Source organism: Vulpes lagopus, chromosome 14 (assembly GCF_018345385.1).
Source record: "Vulpes lagopus strain Blue_001 chromosome 14, ASM1834538v1, whole genome shotgun sequence".
NCBI classification, from domain to species: Eukaryota; Metazoa; Chordata; class Mammalia; order Carnivora; family Canidae; genus Vulpes; species Vulpes lagopus.
This window is the reverse complement of record NC_054837.1, coordinates 8,123,216-8,141,863: the sequence shown is the minus strand read 5'-3', so window position 1 is coordinate 8,141,863 and position 18,648 is coordinate 8,123,216. Positions and strand designations below refer to the sequence as shown.

The 18,648-nt window shown below is 60.4% G+C and overlaps 1 protein-coding gene across 4 annotated transcripts in view; it reads right to left on the bottom strand.

Moving 5' to 3' along the window:
* The window catches only part of ARVCF (ARVCF delta catenin family member), a 50,840-nt gene that overhangs the window by 11,932 nt on the left and 20,260 nt on the right, over window positions 1-18,648 (bottom strand). For all 4 annotated transcript variants that reach the window (XM_041729076.1, XM_041729080.1, XM_041729078.1 and 1 more), the window contains exons 3-4: window positions 9,162-9,389; window positions 31-189 (exon numbers count right to left, since the gene is read on the bottom strand). In XM_041729076.1, coding sequence (XP_041585010.1) covers window positions 31-189; window positions 9,162-9,371 — 369 coding nt within the window. In that variant the 5' untranslated portion in view covers window positions 9,372-9,389. The remainder of the gene's footprint in view (window positions 1-30; window positions 190-9,161; window positions 9,390-18,648) is intronic.

Sequence of the window (18,648 nt, the reverse complement as noted above, 5' to 3'; positions counted from 1 at the left end):
TACTTGCCCACTGCCTTGGTCTGGCTGTACCTTGGTCTCGGTGCGCCGGGTAGTGCCATCTTCCGATGTGACAATGGACACGTGGGAGGTAGGTGTGCCAGGGTCCTCCTCTACTGTCACTGTCTCCTCCAGCACCTCGGGTGCCTCTGGCATGGTGGCCAGTGAGGCCTGGCTGCCCGGGCTCTGCTCCTGGCAACAGGGGTATGGGCGTCAGTGGAAGGACCCACAGCTCGCCTGGCCCTGGAGTGCAGATACTTGTGCTGGCCTAGATGCCAGGAGTGCCGCCTTCCTCCCACCCCTGGAACCCATGGACCCCAGGGCCTGTCTCAGCCCCAGCTGGTGAAGACAGCACCCTGAACACCACGGGGCTGACTGGCTCTGTTGCCCTACCCATAGGGGGCTACAAGGGGGGTCACCTCCCCCAATCCTGGTGCGTCTTTGGGCTAAGCTGGCAGATAAAGCCCCTGACCCCAGCGTGCAGTCCTGGGCAGTCCTGTCTGAGCTGCAAGGCTCGGTCGTTTGCTATAGGCTCCTGGTGGCCCCAGGAGGTTGGTAGGACGTGCAGGTCGAGCTCCTGACCCTGACATGGCTCACCACCCCTGGGTGGGCCCTCCCGTGTCCTGGGCCTTCGTCTCTGCCCCATCCAAGAAGCCTTGAGTGCAGACGCCTTGGGAAAACAGTCTCAGTACTGCTCGCTGACTCCCCAGGGCCACACCAGGCCCCCACTGTCCCCAAGGCCAGCTAGACGCCCTCGTGGGACAGAAATACCCAGTTCCCAGAATGCTCAAAATACCCGTGCTCCTTCCGGCCTGGACACTTCAGGGGTGGTGAGTGGGCACAGCTTGGCCCTGCCTCATCTGGGCCAGTGTTTGGTGCTCCCCATTGAGACGCTGGTTGTCTTACCAGAGCCCAGAGATGGGGAATTCAGACCAGGTGTGCCAGGTTAGTCCTCGACAGGGACTCTGGTGCCCCCTCCTCACATACCTCTCTGTAGGTCTCCCCAACCTGCAGCACCCCTCCCCCGCCTTCACCCCTGCAGGGGATGACCACGGTGGAGTTCTAGGCAAGACAGCTCTGGACAGAGGCCCTTTTAAGGCTCATAAGCCTATAGAAGACTTGGAGTAGGGACCGGAGGTTTAAAGACGACAGGCCAATAAATAAATAAATAAATAAATAAATAAATAAATAAATAAGAGGACAGGCCAGCCCACAGCAGAGCTGAACAGACCCCTGCTGTACTGATTGGCAAAGGGGTCTGAGAACCAAAAGCCATGTACCCCCAGGCCTCTGACTGCATGGGGCCCTGCACCACACCAATGTCTCAGGATCAGCATCTGGCTAGGATGGGTAGGAGCTGAAACCCAAGCTGCAGTGGGCAGGCAAGCGGAGCACATTCCTGGGCAGCAGGGGCCAGGTCAGCAGGAGGACAGGCCCTGTTCTGTGGCCCAGATGCTGTGCCTTGAGGAATGGGTCCCTGGCTGGGCCCCAGCCCTCTGAGGCCCTACACAGAAACAGAGCTGAGGCCCAAGGAAGGCCATACCCATATCTGCCTGCCACCAGAGCCCTACTCTGCTCCCAGCCCCGGGCCCAGGCAGTGTGCAAGGCTAGGTGCCCAGAGCTGCCCTAGGGCCTGCTTCCTGAGGTCCTCCTCAGGATGTGAAGTCTCCTCAGCTTGGGGTCCTGTCCTGAAAAAAATGCTAAAGCCCCTGATTACTCATAGTCCTGAAATTCTGGGCCCCTGCAAACACTCCAGGGGTCCAAGGAGAGACCTGCACTATGTTAGGACAGGTGTATCCCCTGGGCTCTGGTGACACAGGAAGGAAGTCACAGAATACAGCCTCTGTCCCCAGAAGACAACTGTATGTGATTTCATAAAAAGGGAAACTGAGGCCTAACAGAGGAAGAGGATTAACTGAGACTTCAGAGACCACTAACGGGGAATCTAGGCCTCCACAGGGAAGGTGGCTCTGTGAGGCCACTGAGCTATACCTTACCCCGCAGGCGCCATTGCCACTCAGTTTGGGGCCGCAGGTGGAATGCCTGGTGGGGACATGGCCAGGTAGGAGGAATGACGTTCCCTGAGAAAGTGAAGTTAACGGAGACCCTGAATAGGGACATGCTACCAGGCTCTTCTCTGAGGGCCCTGGAGGCCGGGACAGTTCTGGAGCCGAAAGCTCAGGGAGTTTTGTATTTGGCAACTGTGGGAGCAAACCGTGGCAGGCGCTGAGCTCTCTCTCTGCTGCTGGGCTTGGGGGGCTTCAGGCCACACCCCAGGGGCTGCAGGTGAAGGGGAGGGGCAAGGGGCAAGACAGACAAGAGTGGACCCAAGAGGGGACCAGAGCATCCAGGAGGACCTGCCCCTCGAGTAGACCCGCATACATCAGTGCTCTCAGAGAAGAGCCTCCAGCTCCTTGGCTGGGGGGGCGGGGTGAGGAGGGAGGAGAGGAGTAAGCACACCTCAGACCTCAATGACACTCTGAGGTTCAGTTTATTCTCACTCTAGCCTGTGATGACAGTCTGCCACAGTGCAGTAGGGGGGACGAAGGGATGGGGGTCCAGAGGAGCCAGGGCCCCTCCAGCAAAGCCTGGCAACCCTGCAGCATCGCCCACTAATACCCAGCCCAGACAGCCTGGTAGTGGGATCCTGAGGCCCCGAGAGCCCCCACTGGCAAATGACCTCAGGGAGCTAAAAACAGGCGATGACTTCACCCAGGCGGGCAGGCAGGCGGGAGCGTGAGTCAGCCGGTGATCACAGGAAGGCCCGGCCCCCGTTAACACACGCCTGGGCACACATGCAGATAAGGACCTGGACGTGCGTGCATAGACCCAATAGGGACAGATGCACACAGACACGCATGTGTGAGCACCCAGCCTGGCCCACAGGCCCAAGCACGTCCATCTGCATGCTGTCCTAACAGCCCCCAGTGCACAGTGCCTGCTGCCCCCAGAGGGACTTGCACTTGCTAACCCACCCCCATCATCTCCTCCTGTCTTCTACCCCTGTGTCCAGACTCTCAGCCAACCACCCACTCTGGGGGCCTCAGTGCTGGTGGCAGACTGGGGAATCAGGGAAAGGCCCAAGGTCAACCCATGCTTTAGGCCTCTGCAGAATCCATGGGGTGTTGAGGTGGGACTATGGACTGGTGACCAGCACACAGCACTCAGTAAAGGCAGCTGACCAGGGTGCCTGCATCTTCATCTGAACTCAAGAGCCTGCTCTAGAGCTGCATGTCCATCCACCCAGGGTGGCACAGCCCAGAGACCCCTGGCCCTGCAGCTCAGACTCCCCCATGCAACCCCAGACATGAACACCAGCATGGACACACAACCCCTAGTCCTTTATATCCCAAATCTTGCCAAATTCTGTCAACTGTCTCTTGTCACCCTTCCCCAGCCCTAGCTTCATTCTTGTCCCTCTTCCTGGGACCACCAAGCTGCCTCCCATCACCTACCACCATGGCCCAAACTGTCCCCTGACACTCCCATCCATGGTCTACCCAATCCATGGTCTACAGGCCTGCCCAGAGTGGGGCTGCTGTCCAGACCTGGGGTTTCCCATGAGTTGCCTTGAACTTGGGGGCGGGGCCTGGCCCAAGACTCTAAGCCAGGGGCCAGAGTGGCCAGTTTAGATAAACTAAAGAGAGATAAACCCAGCCAGCCACCACTACTCTTAAGAGAGTCCCCAGAGGCACAGAGCTGGGCACAGTGGGAGGGCCCTTGGCCCTGTCACACACCTGGGGCTCAGCTTCCTCATGAGGAAACAGAAAGCACCCAGCATATCAAGGCCATAGAACAAGTAGGAGAGTGCCAGCCCCACCTCTGCGACTAGATCTAGGGAATGTAGGGAGTAGAACACAAGATGTGAGCCAACAGACAATAGGGAATGTGGGGAGTAGAACACAAGATGTGAGCCAACAGACAAAGGGGCCGCCACCTAGGCAAAAGACCACAGCAACCTAAGAGGTATGTGGGCGAACGGCAGAGGGAGGGGACGGGGAAACAAGCCAAGTCACAATGAGGGAGGGGGGCTAGACTGGAGTCCCAGAAGCACGGCTCTATCTCACCCACTGCACTTGAACGATGAGCACCCGTGGGGTGAACCATGGAGAACAAACCTCAAGACAGGTACTCCACCCTGTCCGTGGTCCTGCCTCACAGACAGGGAATGGGTTATGGTGGGATCCCACACCTGGCTCCCACGATCCCCAGTCCTGACCCAAAGTGGACACAAGACAGCGGGCACTGAAAGAATGAATGGAGGGGTGAGGGAACAAATGTGTCCCCTCCCAGCACAGCTGTCCCAGATAGAGTGCAGGACAATCCAGGCTGGCATCTCTCACCAGAGAGCAAGCCCTTGGCCACCACAGATGCACCTCTCTTGATGCCCACAGCCTCTATCCAGCCCAGGCAGATGCGAGGGCATCCCTCCAGAGCAGCGATCCACCTGCCAGGGCTTGCAGTCCACACGGAGTGGTCAAGAGACCTACGGGCAGTGCAAGCGCAGCAGACTGGTGAAGCAAGGTTGCAGGGGACAGCAGGGCTGGCTGTCACCCACCCCAGTTTCTCCAAGCCCAGCCAGCATCCATCAGCTACACAGAGGCCCCAACTCCCCGCAGCTGATCCTCCCTCTCTGGGGCAGTCAGTGGCCTGAGCCTCTGGGCAGTACCAGAGACGCACAGCAGACAGAAACCCAGCTCCCAGGGGTAGGGGAGGGGTGACCTGGACCCCAATCACAAGAGGCCGGGGGCAGTTGCTTCTCCAGTCTGCCTCAGTGTCCCTGTTACTGGACCCTAAGCCCTCTGAGCACGAGGTGCTGGTTGCCCGCAGGCCTCGCTCTGGCTCCTCCCCGCACAAGGAGGCTGACTGCCGGGGGTTCTCCTCGGAGACCCCTCCCGCCTCCGCACGTGGGCAGGGCCCTCCTCCACCCCTCCCCTCACGTGCGACGCCGGGCACACAGGGCTCCCATTAAAGCTCCGGAAGCTTCTTCGCAGGTCCCCAGAGTCGGAGCCCGCGCTTGGAGTGTGGAGGGAAGGAGAGCCCCCCCCCCAGGCTCCGGGGAGCCGGAGGCCCAAGCCCGCTGCCCTCTCGGGACTCGGCATCCCTCCTGCACGGAGGGGCTGCTCAGGAAGGCCCTCCCCCACCACCCCCGACCCAGGCACCTGTCCCGGGCGATGCCCTGGGGTGCCCTCACCCCGGTCCCGGCCTCGCCTCCCGGCGTGGAACCGCACCGCCCCGGGGCGCCCCCGCCCGGGCCCCAGAGACCCCGCGGCCCCGCCCCGCGCCTTGCACACCCCCCGGGCGGCGCGCTCACTCCCCCGCCCCGCCCGCCCCGGGGCCGAACGCGCCGGCCCGGAGCGCAGACAATAGCCGCCTCCGGCCGGCGGCTCCACGGAACAAAAGCGGGTCCTCCGGGAAGGCCGGCGCCCCGCCCTCCGCCGCCGCGCCCCCGGGACGGCGCCCCCGCGCCCGGCACCAAGTTCCTCCAACCTGTCTGAGTTCGGCCGGCATCGGGCCGGGCTCGGGGGGCGCGGGCCGGTAGGAGCGGCGGCGGCGGCGGCGGCGGCTGACCCGGGCTCGGCTCCGGCGCCTCGGCCGTGCGGGCTCGGGCTCGGCGGACTCGCTCCCCGCGGGGGCGGATCTGGCGGCGGCCAGGGCGAGCAGCCAATGGAGCGGGGCCGCGCCCAGGCGGGGCGGGCGGGGCGCGGGCCGGGGGCGGGGCCGGGCGAGGTCCCGCCCCCCACCTGCGCGGGGTGCAGCTCGGCTGCGGGGCGGGGCCGGGGTCGCCCCTAACGCCCCGTCCCTCCGCGCCCCCTGCGGGGGTGACATCTGCCCGCTGGGCGCTCCCCAGGCCTCGTTTAGCCTCCAGTAACAGAGCTCACAGGCCCCTCCCACTGCACAGCTAGGGAAACTGAGTTGTGGCCGAGCGGGCCAGGGCGGCCGTCCTCTAGGGTAGGCTGCTCGTCCTGAGTCGGTAAGTGCCACCCCCCCGACCGCTGATCAGTGTTACAGCGATGTCAATGTCAGCGCGGCAAGGTCTCTCAGGTCTCCCAGGTCTGACCGCCCCAGGCCCTTGCCCAGACCCCAGCTGGGCCCCCCAAGTGTCTCCACAGAGCTCAGTAGGGGCCTGCCAGATGGGCCTGGCATTGATCTACTTTGTCTTGGGTTCTCCCCATCAAGACACAGGAGTCCAAGGTTTCCCCCACCCTCTGAGGGGTGTCAGAGCAGATCAAATGGTGCATGAGGAGGGCTCAGCAGTTGGATGACACTGGGTGAAAACTCCTAAGGCCAAGCAGGCCTCAGGCCCTCTCTCTTCCATGCTTTTTTTTTTTTTTTTTTTTTAATTTATGATAGTCACACAGAGAGAGACAGAGAGGCAGAGACACAGGCAGAGGGAGAAGCAGGCTCCATGCACCGGGAGCCCGACGTGGGACTCGATCCCGGGTCTCCAGGATTGCGCCCCGGGCCAAAGGCAGGCGCCAAACCGCTGCGCCACCCAGGGATCCCTCTTCCATGCTTTTGATCCACTGCAAAGTGATCGGTTCGGGTGGGGGGGTGGTATCAGAGCAGCTGGTTCATCAGGACTTCTCCAAACCAGGGTGCACCCTAGCCTGGCATGAAGGTACAGCCACACCCTGGGGAGTCTGGCTCTGCTGGATACAAACACAGACCCAGAAAGGCTGGGCTGTGCTGGACTGGGGCCCTATTGGGTCATACCCCATAAAGGTAAGCCAATGGCTCTTGTATCACCAATAAGGAAATTAGGCTCTAAGATGAATAAGGGCAAGGGCCAGTGCAAGGAGGTTCCATGGGTCTGGCAAGAAAGGAGGGCAGGGCCTGGGCTTCCTGCCCTCCTCTTGCTTTGCCTCAGACCCCACTCAGAAAATCCTTCTTCCTGGACATGCCATGTACCTAAGCCATGCCCCCTGAATGCTCAAGCACTCTGGGTATCCACTGCATGTCCCTCTGAGCCTCCATTTCTCCACCTGCACACTGAGCTTCCATTTCCCCACCTGTACCCTGACCACTGGCCCCTGTATCTTCCATCCATAGCAGCCCCACAGGGAGTCACCTGGGACAGAAGCAGCAGCAGGAGGACTGGACTGCGGCCCTGAGGGACTTTCGTTTCAGCTGCTTCTGCCTTCTCCCAGATTTCACCTGCTGCTAGTGCCCCAGGCACAAACCCACCTTGGCCTAACCCGGGGCTGACGAGGTCCCTAAAGGTGTCCCAGCTGCCCTTCCACACACACAAACACACACTGCTTGAGGGTTGGCTCTACTCCAGTCAGGTGCTAGAACAGAGAGCTCTTCCTGCTGAAGGATTAAAGGCATGTGGCCAGGACAAGGAGCACAACACTAGCTCCTGGCCTCTTGACCCTTCAGCCCCGGCAACTTGCCTTGCTACTGGCCCTGAGCTTCACAGACCCCAGCTCTGACCCCGAGGACCAGCTCCAGGCAGCCCTGGGGCTCAGCAGGTAGGACACTAGGCATCTCCTGCTGAGACCAATCTGGGAAGCAGTTTTGGTATCTGGCTGCTAGGCCTGGCTAGCGGATGGGGCCCTGCCTCCCACAATGTCCCCATCAGCCCTGCCAGTCCAGCCACAGCCCTGGGAACATGCTCTTTCCGATCTCACCCTGAGAAAACCATCTCCTCCCAAGAGACAGAAAACCAAGGGCAGGCCAGGAGGGCAGTGGGCGGGGAGAGGTGGTAGCCAGAGGTCTTTAATCCACGGCCCCCAGGAGGCCAGGGCAGCTCTAGGCTATGGGAACATCTTTGTCTAGGGGCACTGACCCTCAGCGGCGCCCTCTGGGCTGGAGGCTACAGCCCTTTCGGGCCTGGGAGGGCTAGATAGAGGGCCTGGTGCCTGAAGGATGGCCTCGAGGTCATTGACTGCCACTGTCCGCATGTGGCCCAGCCGGGCTGTTCCACTCCCTGCCACATCTGGGGGCACAGGCCTCACCCTCTGGAGTGCCTAATATCCAGGAGGTTAGGGGGTGGCACTTGCATCTAGGCCTACGCTGCCTCAGTCCTGGCCTCCTGTGGACTGGCTCTGTAGCCCACCTTAGCACCAGAGGCTTGGAGAGACAGCTCCCTAGTGGTGGGCGCTGCTGGTAGGTCTGGGCCCTCTGAAGACACAACTTCGGTTCTGATTGTATAGTGTGCTGGGTTGTGTGTGTGGATTGCCCACTGGCAGATGAGACCATCAAGGCTCTGGGGGTAAAGGTCACTCACCAACTCCCCCGACCAGATGTGGGCTACTGCTTCTGAGCCCCACATGCCTTGGCTAGGTGAAGCTAGCCCAACAGGGTCAGTCTCAACCGAGACCAATGCCTTGCTCCCTCTAAGGTCACTCTGTGCAGAACCTGGGGACTCCGTAGGCCTCTGCCCCCTAGGCCTCAGGGGGCGGGGGGGGGCAGTAACAGTGGGAGGCCTGCAGGGTGGACCAGAGCCCTCCTTCTCCTGGATCCTGGGACAGCTCTATCCTCTGCCCTATGCTTCAGTCAGTAATAGGAATTCAAAAATCACACCAAACTCCAGGCCTCCCATGTTTTCTTGTTCTGCCCCTGCCACCCCATAAACCAGGTGGTCCTGTGTCCCATCCACACTGGAGGGAGGGGCCCAGGCAACCTTCCTCCTGACTTTAGAGTGCTCAGGGCCTGGCCACAGAGCAGACTCTTGGGGCTGAGCAGAGGGGCCTGGGCTCAATTTAAGGGCATTGGCCAGTGGAGAAACTGAGGCTCCCTCTGAGCTGTGGGCAGAGCCCAGGCCCTTGCTCAAGCCTTCCCATAGGCCTGACTCACTGACACATGTGACAAAGGAGGATACCATAGCAAGGAGACTCCACAGCTGGCAAAACTCTCAGTGTCACCGGGGTGACAGCTGCCCGAACACACCTTGCCCAGCTACCTGAGCTCTGAGGACTCACTTGAGTGGAGGGTGCCATTCTGAGGGTTGGGCTGTGTCCTGCCCATTCATCACATGGTGTCCTGCACACTCAAGTGAGACTTCCAGCCCCCTTGGGATCCCACTTTCCTCCCCTCCTCAGGGGTTCCAGGATATCTTGCCATAAGCCTTCAATACTGGCTTGTGGTCCACCAAGGCCCCTGGATTGTTTCCCTACTTGGCCATTTTCACCCTTCCGGATGAGTCACTGGGGTATTACCTGCAGGACCAGCTGTTGCCAGGCCATTGGCAGGGGCTGCCCACTGCCCACACCACCACTGCCCATACCAGGCTGCTGGGCACGCTCCAACTGCAGGGCAACATGGCGCCGCTCCTGCTCCAGAGCTCGGGTCAGTCGCTCAAAGCGGGCCTCCTGTTCTTTCACTGAGGCCAGGATGCTGGCAGCCGAGTGCACGTTGCAGTCCTCCATGACCAAGATGCCAACAGGCTGCAGGCAAAGCAGAGCAAGGTCAGGGTGGGGCCGGGGCACAGGCTTGAAGAGGCCATCATAGGCCCCATGCCCACCCCACCCACAGATCATACGACTCACTCCCAGACCAGAGCATCCAGCTCTCCAGAGAGAAGCTGCATTGATTAAATTCTAAATTAAAAGCTATTAATCCAAGGCTAGCCGGAAGCAGCCGGCTCCCTCCCTATGTAGTGTGGGGCTCTGAGCCGGGAGGCCCTGCTTCCTGCCAGGTCCAGCGGAACCACTAACCGTGGGCATCCTGGAGCCCTTTGGGAAGGGAAGGGTAGGAAGAATTGGCGTGACCACCTTTCAGATGTCCCAGGCCCTCTGCTGCCCACAGCACATGCCAGTTCATCCCAGCATGGGGCCAGCACAGGCCCAGCTCACTGAGGCAGATGCCTGGGACCAGAGAAAGTGTGGAAGCCATACAGCTGATGTGGTGGAGTTGATACACCAGTGGGCAGGGAGAGAGAAGCCACTCCATAGCCACCAGGCGGGTGGGAGGCCTAAGCAGGTGAGGGGATGACACTGGCCTGCAGACTAGCAGTCGGGCCTCCACTCACAGCCACACTGCCTGGGAACAAGGGTGCTATCTACCTACACAGCAGAGTAAACACCGAGTGCAGCCTGGGTGAGATTCTGTACCCAGAAGTGGCCCATGGGCCTCACATCTGGAGGGAAGGTGGAGGGCAGGGTCCCAGGCGTCTGAGGCCCAGTCTGTGGGGAGGGTCAGGCCTGCCCGGGCCCCTGCCCAGTGCTGCCCCTGAGGGCCCCAGGGTGGTGGGTGGTGGCAGCAGGGGCTTGGCAGCTGCAACCACAAGCCAGCACTCTCCTCGCTGCTTACTCCCTGGCTGCCCACCATTTTTGTTCTTCATGAGCAAGAAGCAGGAGAAGGATATGGAGCATAGACCTGTGCATAGCAGCTGGCCAGCAGGCAGGGTGCAGCCCATGTGGCCACACTGCTAAGGCACTCGGGGTGTGGTGTGATGCCCAGAACTGCTCAGGGCCTCCTCCTGGCCCGGCCCATGCCAGCCAGTGGTGGCTGACGCTGTTGGCCCCTGTGGCCCTGCACAACACAGGAGCTTAAAGACACAGCGTAGTGGGCAACACCCCTGGAGGGCCAGCTCTGCTGCTCACTGGCCCAGGCAGGGCAGCTGCAAGAACAGAGCCCTAGAAAGGAGGGGTCGGTGCTGGGCTTGGCCACTGGTACCAGCTGAGCCAGGGACAGGGTTGGCGGGCACGGGTGTACATGAAGATGACACCATGGAGCCCAGCCCCCTGTGAAGCTGGGGGAACCAAGGCCCAGCTCCAGGAAGAGGCCAGCACAGGTCCCAGGAGCCAAGCCTCACTTCCCCAGCACCTGTCACACAAATAAAACTGTCAGTATGACCTAGCAGAGGGGCAGCAAAATCAGCCTATCAGGCCAGGAGAGGCGGTGGCCATCATGGGGGAGGAGAGGAGGAAAGTGAGGTAGAGGTTGGCTTCTCTGGCCAGCAGGGAATAAAGGACAAACAGCATGGCATGTCCACAGCTGTGGGAACACAGCCTCCTGCGCACACCCACTGCTGCCTGGGTACGGGTCCCAGATGCACACTGCCCAACCCTTGGTGCCACCTAGACACTGGCCTTGCACATGGATGGACTGAACCTGGTGGCCCCACGTAGGCATGATGGGGTCTTCCTCACTGGAGGGCAGGCAAGGTGTGCCAGGGGGTGGAGCCAGGTCACTGGAGCCTGTGGTGGCAGCATGGGTCTCAAGGCCCTGGGAGGTGGTGATCAGGACATCTGGGGGCCTCATGCCGAGGATGTGCCTTTCCTCCTTCCTTGTGCTGAGATATGGGTTCCTGACTGACCTCAGGCTGCTATTCCCTGCTCCTAATAGGACCAGGCCCAGGCTGCAAACCTTGAGGACAGTGGGGAGGAGGGGCAGCACTAGCTTCCCTGCCCTGGGCCCTCCAGTGCATTCCAGCTCTAGGGTCCAAGGAGCCTCCTGCAGAGGGGGTCCACTTGCCCAGGCGGGGGGCCAGCCAGGAGTCCAGAAATCAACAGCTACCGTAAGAAGGTAGCCAAACCCCACGATGACCTTCCCATTGCCCAGTTCTCTCAGTTGGAGCTAAATAACTATGTGTCTCCCAGGAGATGCCCCCAAATGCCAGCCAGCTTGGAAGAAGAGTACCCTGCAGCCTCCACAAAGAGCAGAGACTCTGGGGCTAGGGCCCATGTTCTCTGCCCCAGCCCAAGGGTACACCCCTCTATTGGCCTGTAGTCCACAGCCTCCTCACCTTGGTGGCCTTGACAGCAGCCCTGGGGTATGCAAGAGGCGGGCTGCTGGCTGGGGGCAATCTAGGAAGCAGGGAAGACCTAAGCCTGCTCCCCTGACATGGTGGCCTTCTGGGGTCCGAGCACGTGTGGGTACAGGTGAGCCAGACCACACCGCTCCAGAAGGCAGCTCTTTGCGGATGCTAACTCAAAAATGCTATTTTTATATGAAAACAATAAATGTGTGATGACATGGAAAGCAAGTTGTACATGAATTTTTAGTATATGTGCTGCCGAAGCGAGCACTGTACATGAATTTTTAAGATCAACCATGGGACTTTAAAGGCTTCATCCCCAAAGGGGCATCAGGGAGAGGCCCAATCCTGGGGAGAGGGGGCACCAGACTACGAGAGCCTGAGACAGGCAGGAAAGCAGGTGCTTGCTTGGGTCTCAGCTGCCCCTTGCTCTCCTCTCTGGCCGGTGTCATTGCAGCTTCCAGTCACCTGGCAGGGGCCCCTCACGGCCTGTCAGGCAGACACCTCACTCTCACCCAGATCCCGGCCACTGGCTTTGCAGTGCCTGGTGCAGGCTGCTTCTCCCCATGCCCAATCACCTGTCCACTCGTGGAGTGGACTTAGCAAGCAGACAGGAACGAACATGCAATGCAGAGCTAGCCTCACCTGTCCCAGGCAGGAGTGAAGGTAGTGAGCCTGCACATCCCAGGAGTGACCCCAGGTAGACAGACTGCTGAGTGGATGGAAGAACGGAATGACAGGAGGCTGATGGAAGTGGAAATGAATGAACCAGTGAATGGACGTGCGGACAGGAGGGGGAGTAGGTGGTTGTGTGAGGGGGCTGTGGTGGTGAGAGGTGGGTGGAGAGTCAGATGGGCAGGGGAATGAGCAAGTAGGTGTGGGTAGATGGGTGAGTGGGTGGACAGGTGGGTAAGGTCAAAGCTCTGAAGCACTGCTGGGCAGAGGCAGCATGGACCTTGAGCATTCTGGCGGGTCCATCCAGAAAACAGAGGCACCATCAGAGGAGTTAGGGGGAGACGCCGATCCTTCCTCTGAAACCTAAACCCACATTTGACGTCTTCCTGCTGACCCAGACATTCTTCCTCACAAGGAGTCCAGCCAAACCCTGCTCCAGAAAATCAAATTATGGGGCCTGAGTCCAATCTGGGTTGAGGAATTAGAGGAATTTCCTAAGGGTCAGGCCGGCAGGGGGAGGCAGGGAGGAGGCCCGGGCTCCAGTCCCGACTCCTCGCTGGCCATCTGTCGGCACACTGCCAGTTGTCCCCCAAGAGGGGAGAGAGGACTGGCCACTGGTTGAACTGGCCAGCCCTCCCACCCCAAATTCTACCCCCACCCCTGGCCATCTGCAGAAGCAGAACCCTGGCCTAGTGGTCCAAAGCCCGCTTTGCCTGGAAGGGCATCATGTCCCCCACCCTCAACACTGCCAGCACGAAAACCTGCTCCCAGCACTGCCCACGAGGCCTCATGGGGGCCCATATTTACCCTGTCACCCCTCCTGTGGTCAGATGGTACCCACAGCTGCAGGGATAGCTTCTGGCCAGCTCACAAGGAAGGGCACTGAGCCAACGCCGGAGCAGGAGGCCTGGGCCGGGGAGTTCACACAGGGCGGAGTCCCTGTCTGTTCATCCCTGCCAGGACCACAGTGCTGCTCGGAAGTCAGCGTAGGGCCTGGGGTGTCTGGGCAGGAGGAGGCTGTTCTTAACCTCAAAGCAGTGAGACAAACTGCCAAGGAAAGACAGACCAGCTCAATTTTGTGAAGACGAAGCATTCCTGTACATCCCCCCAAAACAGCGTCATGGACTGTTGTTATGGTGTTTTGGTTTTGGCTTTTAAAGTGACACCATTTATAGTTACATACACAGTGAGCGTTTCAACGGAAGCCAGGCAGTGACTTTACTTCTAGACCTTGACTTCATCACGGGAGACGCTGGTGAGGGGCACACACTAGCCCCTCTACTTCTGCGCATTTGCAATTTTCCGTAACAGAAAGTGGGAGAAAAAGATAAAAAGACAACCAAAAGACAATCGACACATTGCAGCAGGTCTTCGTAACATCCAGCAGCAAAGTGACACCCTTCATCTAGAAAGTATGCTTGCAAATCAGTAAGGACAAACCAGAACCCCAACTCCAAGGGAGTAAAGGCTACAAACAAGGGATGTGGCCAGAGACAGAAGATGCAAACAATGAGCGTGGAAACCATCAAGTGTGCCCACGCCCCAAGAAAAGACTACAAGGAGACGCGTCTCAAGTTGCTGAGGCACCCTGGGTGGCACTTCTGGGCCCACCAGTGTCGCCAGTGTTCAGGGACGAGCTGAATTTCTGCTCCAACTGAAGGTAAGGAAGAGACAGAAAAGCAGCCTCCTGCCCCAGCCGGCGGGCGACTGAAGGAGATGGCTGGGAATTCAGCTCCCCAGGGGCCTGGGTGTGCCACCCGCGGGCCAACGAAGCACAGGGACCTTCAGGGAGCCCGCAGAGCCACAACTGGATTCAGCCTAGAAACTGGATTTCTCCAGCAGAGGAGGCACTCCTGTTGCAAGAGATCAGCCAACATGCTAGGGATGAAGGGGGTGGACAGATGGCCCCATTGTCCACACAGACACCCATCTGACGATCATATGGAGGACAAGTCGCATACTCAGGAAGAAGAGTCTGGGGGGCTCTTCACTGGTGCCAATGGGGTGCCCTAGGCCAAGTGCAGGCCAGGTCCAAGGCAGCACTACTTAGCCCCAGGACAGGGGGGCCGCCGGGCAGGAGGTCCAGAAGGAACAGGGCCCATGGTGGTACTGATGTAGGAGGCTCAGGGTCACATCAAGGCAGGAACACTGGTGGGGGGCCAGGAAGCCTGAGGTCTGAGAGTGACTGGGTGACTGCAGGCTGGACGTGGCAGAGACAGGCCTCACTCTGGCAGGAGCACAGGCAGAGACGGGAGGGGGAGGGGGGGAGATCCCAGCTCGGTGGGAGGCCTGAGCCTCTGGGGCCCCCACCAGAGGCACCTAAACCCGTGGCCTGAGACTTCTGTTGGGGCAGGTCACAGATACTTGCTCCCTGTGCTGACTGTGACCCTCCCTAAGTCTCCTGGGCTCCCTGAGAACTGCTCTGTATCAGAACTCATGGCATGGGGATAGTCAGCTCTCCCCCTGGCCCCAGGCTGGGATTCAGGGCAGCCCCCTTGCTGTCCCTCCTGCACCTGACCCAGATTCCGGCTGCAGCCACAGCCCAAGGGCGATACCCTACAGGCTCCAAGTGTGGGGTATGGGCAGTGAGGATCCACCTCCTCGAAGATCCCTGTAGCAACCAGTCCAGGGGTACCCAAAGGCCCAAGGCCCCAGGGCTGGGGAGCCATGGGGCTCCAGATGGGAAGGGTGAGAGCTGGCAGTCACAGTGTCCTATCTGCTTGCACTAGCAGCCCACTCACTCCACCCTGGTCGTGAGACTGGAAACTGGGGACAAGAGAGGGGTCAAGCCCCACAGTACCCCACTGTGTGGGGTCAGTGGCTGGCTACTTCCAACACTAGTGCCACCAACGTACACTTAGTGGCTCCCCTTCCAGCAGAGGCTCACACTCCCCCTCCCCCCACCCCATCTCAAGGACAGCAGAGCAGCACGCTGGGGTAGTTATGAGGGCCCAGGCTCAGAGCCCCACCCTGCCACGCTCTGGGGTGAGCACAGGGACGGAGGCATTCCCAAGGAGGGGGCTGAGGCTCAAAGCCAGGCTGGGACCGGAAGCAGACAGATCTGATTGGCACTAGAGCCTTGGAGCTTAACCCCTACCAAGGGACTCAGGGCTGCATGACAGCTCCTGACAGCCTCCCTAAAGCAGAGCTAGGGCAGCTGCCTAGCCAGGCCAAGGGCTGCAGCAAGGCCAGTGTAGCAGTCACCCGCACTGGCTACTGGCCTGTGTACACCAGGAACGCCCTTTCCCCCCACCAAGATGGTGGACCCCCTTCCTCCTGGCCCCCTCTGTCACCATGGCAACACCCAGGCTTCTCTGTGAGGGACAGAGCCTCTTTGTGGTGGCACAAAGCCCCTTTGAGGGGCAGTGGAGGTGCAGCCCCTAGGAGCCTGTGGCCAGTAAGCCTCCTGGGGGGTGAGGAAGGGCCCCTCAGCCCAGCCATCCCCCTCGTGGATTGCAGAGCCAAGGAAGCTAGGGTGGGAGAGCCTGGTGATTAGCAGCAGGGACCGCCCCCCACTCCCCAGTGCCACCTGCCCCAGCTGCCCACAGAAGGGTCCCTGGGATGAGCCCCACAGCTGTCTGCTAGAGTCTGGGGGATTTTCCATGTCTTTCCCATTATTTTGACAAGGAACATGCTTTGCCTCGGTAAGAGGAAAAGGCACTGGCAGTGGGGAAAACTGCTACCTGATGGGAACTGGGCACAGGAAGTCCTTGGTAGGTAGACAGGTCGGATGACAGCAAGTCTGGCACCAGGTCCGCTGAGGGGCCACACACACGGCATCCAGGCCTACCCCAGCTCACGCCCCTTGCTTCTGTGGCCTGGCTTCCCCTGCTACAGGGGGTCCTGTCTCTGCCAGCCTGCCCAGAGGAGAATGCAGCTTTCCCAGCCGTGTGGCCGGGGGAGCAGGTGGGGGGGAAGGCTGGGGGCAGCGACCTCAGCACAGATCTGGATAAGAGGGAAAGGGCTATGGTGTGGCTGGCTGCAGGGGAGGGGAAATGAGACCCTGAGGGTAGTGCAGGCCTGGGGACGAACCAGCACAAAGCACTCTCCCCCACCCCCCAGCAAGGCTGCCCTGTCAGGGCCCCAGCTCCACACACACGGAGGCTCACCCTGCCGGGCTCCCAGCCCTGGAGCCCCTCCTCACCCCCAGCCCGTGGGTCCCCGCCACCCTGCCGGCTGCTGACCAGGCACTTGGCAGTGCCCCTGCCTGCTGGGCGCCCCGCCCGGACAAGCCCTCCCCAAGCAACCTCAGTCTGACCCACAGCAGCTTTGCTAACTAAGCCACAGGGGTGGAGGCCACAGCCCGGGCAGCGGCACGAGGCAGGCCTGGCCCCGGGGAGAGACCAGTCCCATTGTGGGCAGATCTGCGCAGGTCCTGGGGAGGCTGCCAAGGGACCAACTGTGACATGGCAGCGCCCCTCACACCTCACCTCACCCTCCCTGCTCTGCGGTCACACGGCCAGCCACTGGCAGGCCCCAGTGCGCCTGCATTGGACCGTCAGCAGCAACACCAGGTCACTTTTCTCTAAGCCCCGGGAGGGAGGAGGTGGTGCAGCCTATAGCCAAGGGGGCTCCCAACAGAGCCTAGCCCAGGTTCTTGCCACCCCGGGAGATGGGGCCTGGGGTTCAGCAGGATTGTCCTCAGCCTCCAGGAGGAGGTTCCCTGGGAAAGAGATGATGTGTGTAGAAATTGGCCATGGGTTCCCTCCCTCCTTGGGAACCACACTGGGGACTCAGGCTGGGAGACTCCACTGGGCTCTGCCGGCACAGCACCCACAGCCCAGCCAGCGCCCGGGACGGGGCCAACCAGCACCACAGGTGGCAGGAAGGTTCTCCGGCTGCCGCAGGCAGAGGTAGGGTGTCTGTGGCCATCTGATTCCGGATGTGTCAGAGGTGAGAGCAGAGCATGCCCCGGGAAGGGAGGTTCCAGGCCCTTCCAGCCTTGCCCCAGGCCCACAGCATCCAAGGGCGGGGGCCTCTCCAGTCTGCTCTTGCAGAGGGTCAACGAGCAGGTGACCATGGCCAGCTCAGGCTTCTCCCGGGCCCCCAGGAACATCGTTTCCCTCCCAGAGGCTTAGCTGGACAACCAGCCTTGCTGCTCCTTAACCCCCTCTCCAGGCTGGGAGCCAGCTCAGCTGCTCTTAAAGCTCAGGAGTGCCCATGGCAACAGGTTCAGACACCACCAACCTCCAGCCAGTAACAAACTCCCACCTTTTATATGCAAATGACTCAGTGGGAAAGGGCAGGGGGCTCCGCCCCACCCCCACCCAGCACAGACTAGGCTGTGCAGCTTCCCCTCTGCTCCCCCCACCCCCCCGCCCCACACACACACCAAGTCCCAGAGGGGGACTTGTCTGTGTGTCCTGCCCCTGCCCCAAGGAGGTAGGAATACTGCAGAAGGCATGTGTACTGTTTGGGGACCTCCTAAACTCACCTGCAGGCACATGTGGCGGCCACACAGGGTTACACACACACCCACAGGAATGCACAATGCACCCACACTCGTCCACACCGCCATGTGGCTGCCGCTGGGCTCACCACAGCTGCCCTGTGGAACCTTACCTGCCCCACTGGGAAAACAGGCGGTGGGTGACCTGAAAGTCCTTACCCGTCCTTGTTGCAGGAGGGGAAGGTAGGATTAGCCCTCCTTAGCCATTGTGGCTCCTGGTAGGGGTCGGCATCCCACGCAGACCCCATTACTGTCCTGAACACCTGCAAGGCTGCTCCCCAACAAGACCTCTGAGGCCAAGCCTGTCAATGACAGCACAGTCTGCAAGTGGTCCCAGTGTCTGGTCCACATCAAAGTCTCTCTGTGACAGGTGAGGGTGTCTGAGCCATGGATCCTGGACAGAAGCACCCAGTCAGCATAGAACTGCCCACAGCACATGAACTGGTGCCCACAGCACCAATGAACTGGGACAGACCACGATGAGAAGGAGTGATAGTAAATGACGAGCCCCCCATGGAGATTTCAAGAAAGCCAGGGCGGACAGGACAGGGCAGGGCAGCAGGCATGCACATAGTGAGGGAGCAGAAAGCAAACAGGCCAGTCCTTCCAAAGCAGCAGAAAATGACAAGAAGTTGATGACAGAGGGAAGACCAGGGATGTGGACAATAGATCCCAGGACGAAACTTCCACCTAACAGGAATTCCCTGAGGAAGAAAGAGCAGAGCGGCCCCCACCAAATGGTCAGGAACTGCCCTCGAGAGGAGGTCTCCAGCTGGCTTGGCAGCCTACAGTCAGAATCAAAGCTTTCTGTCCAGAAAAC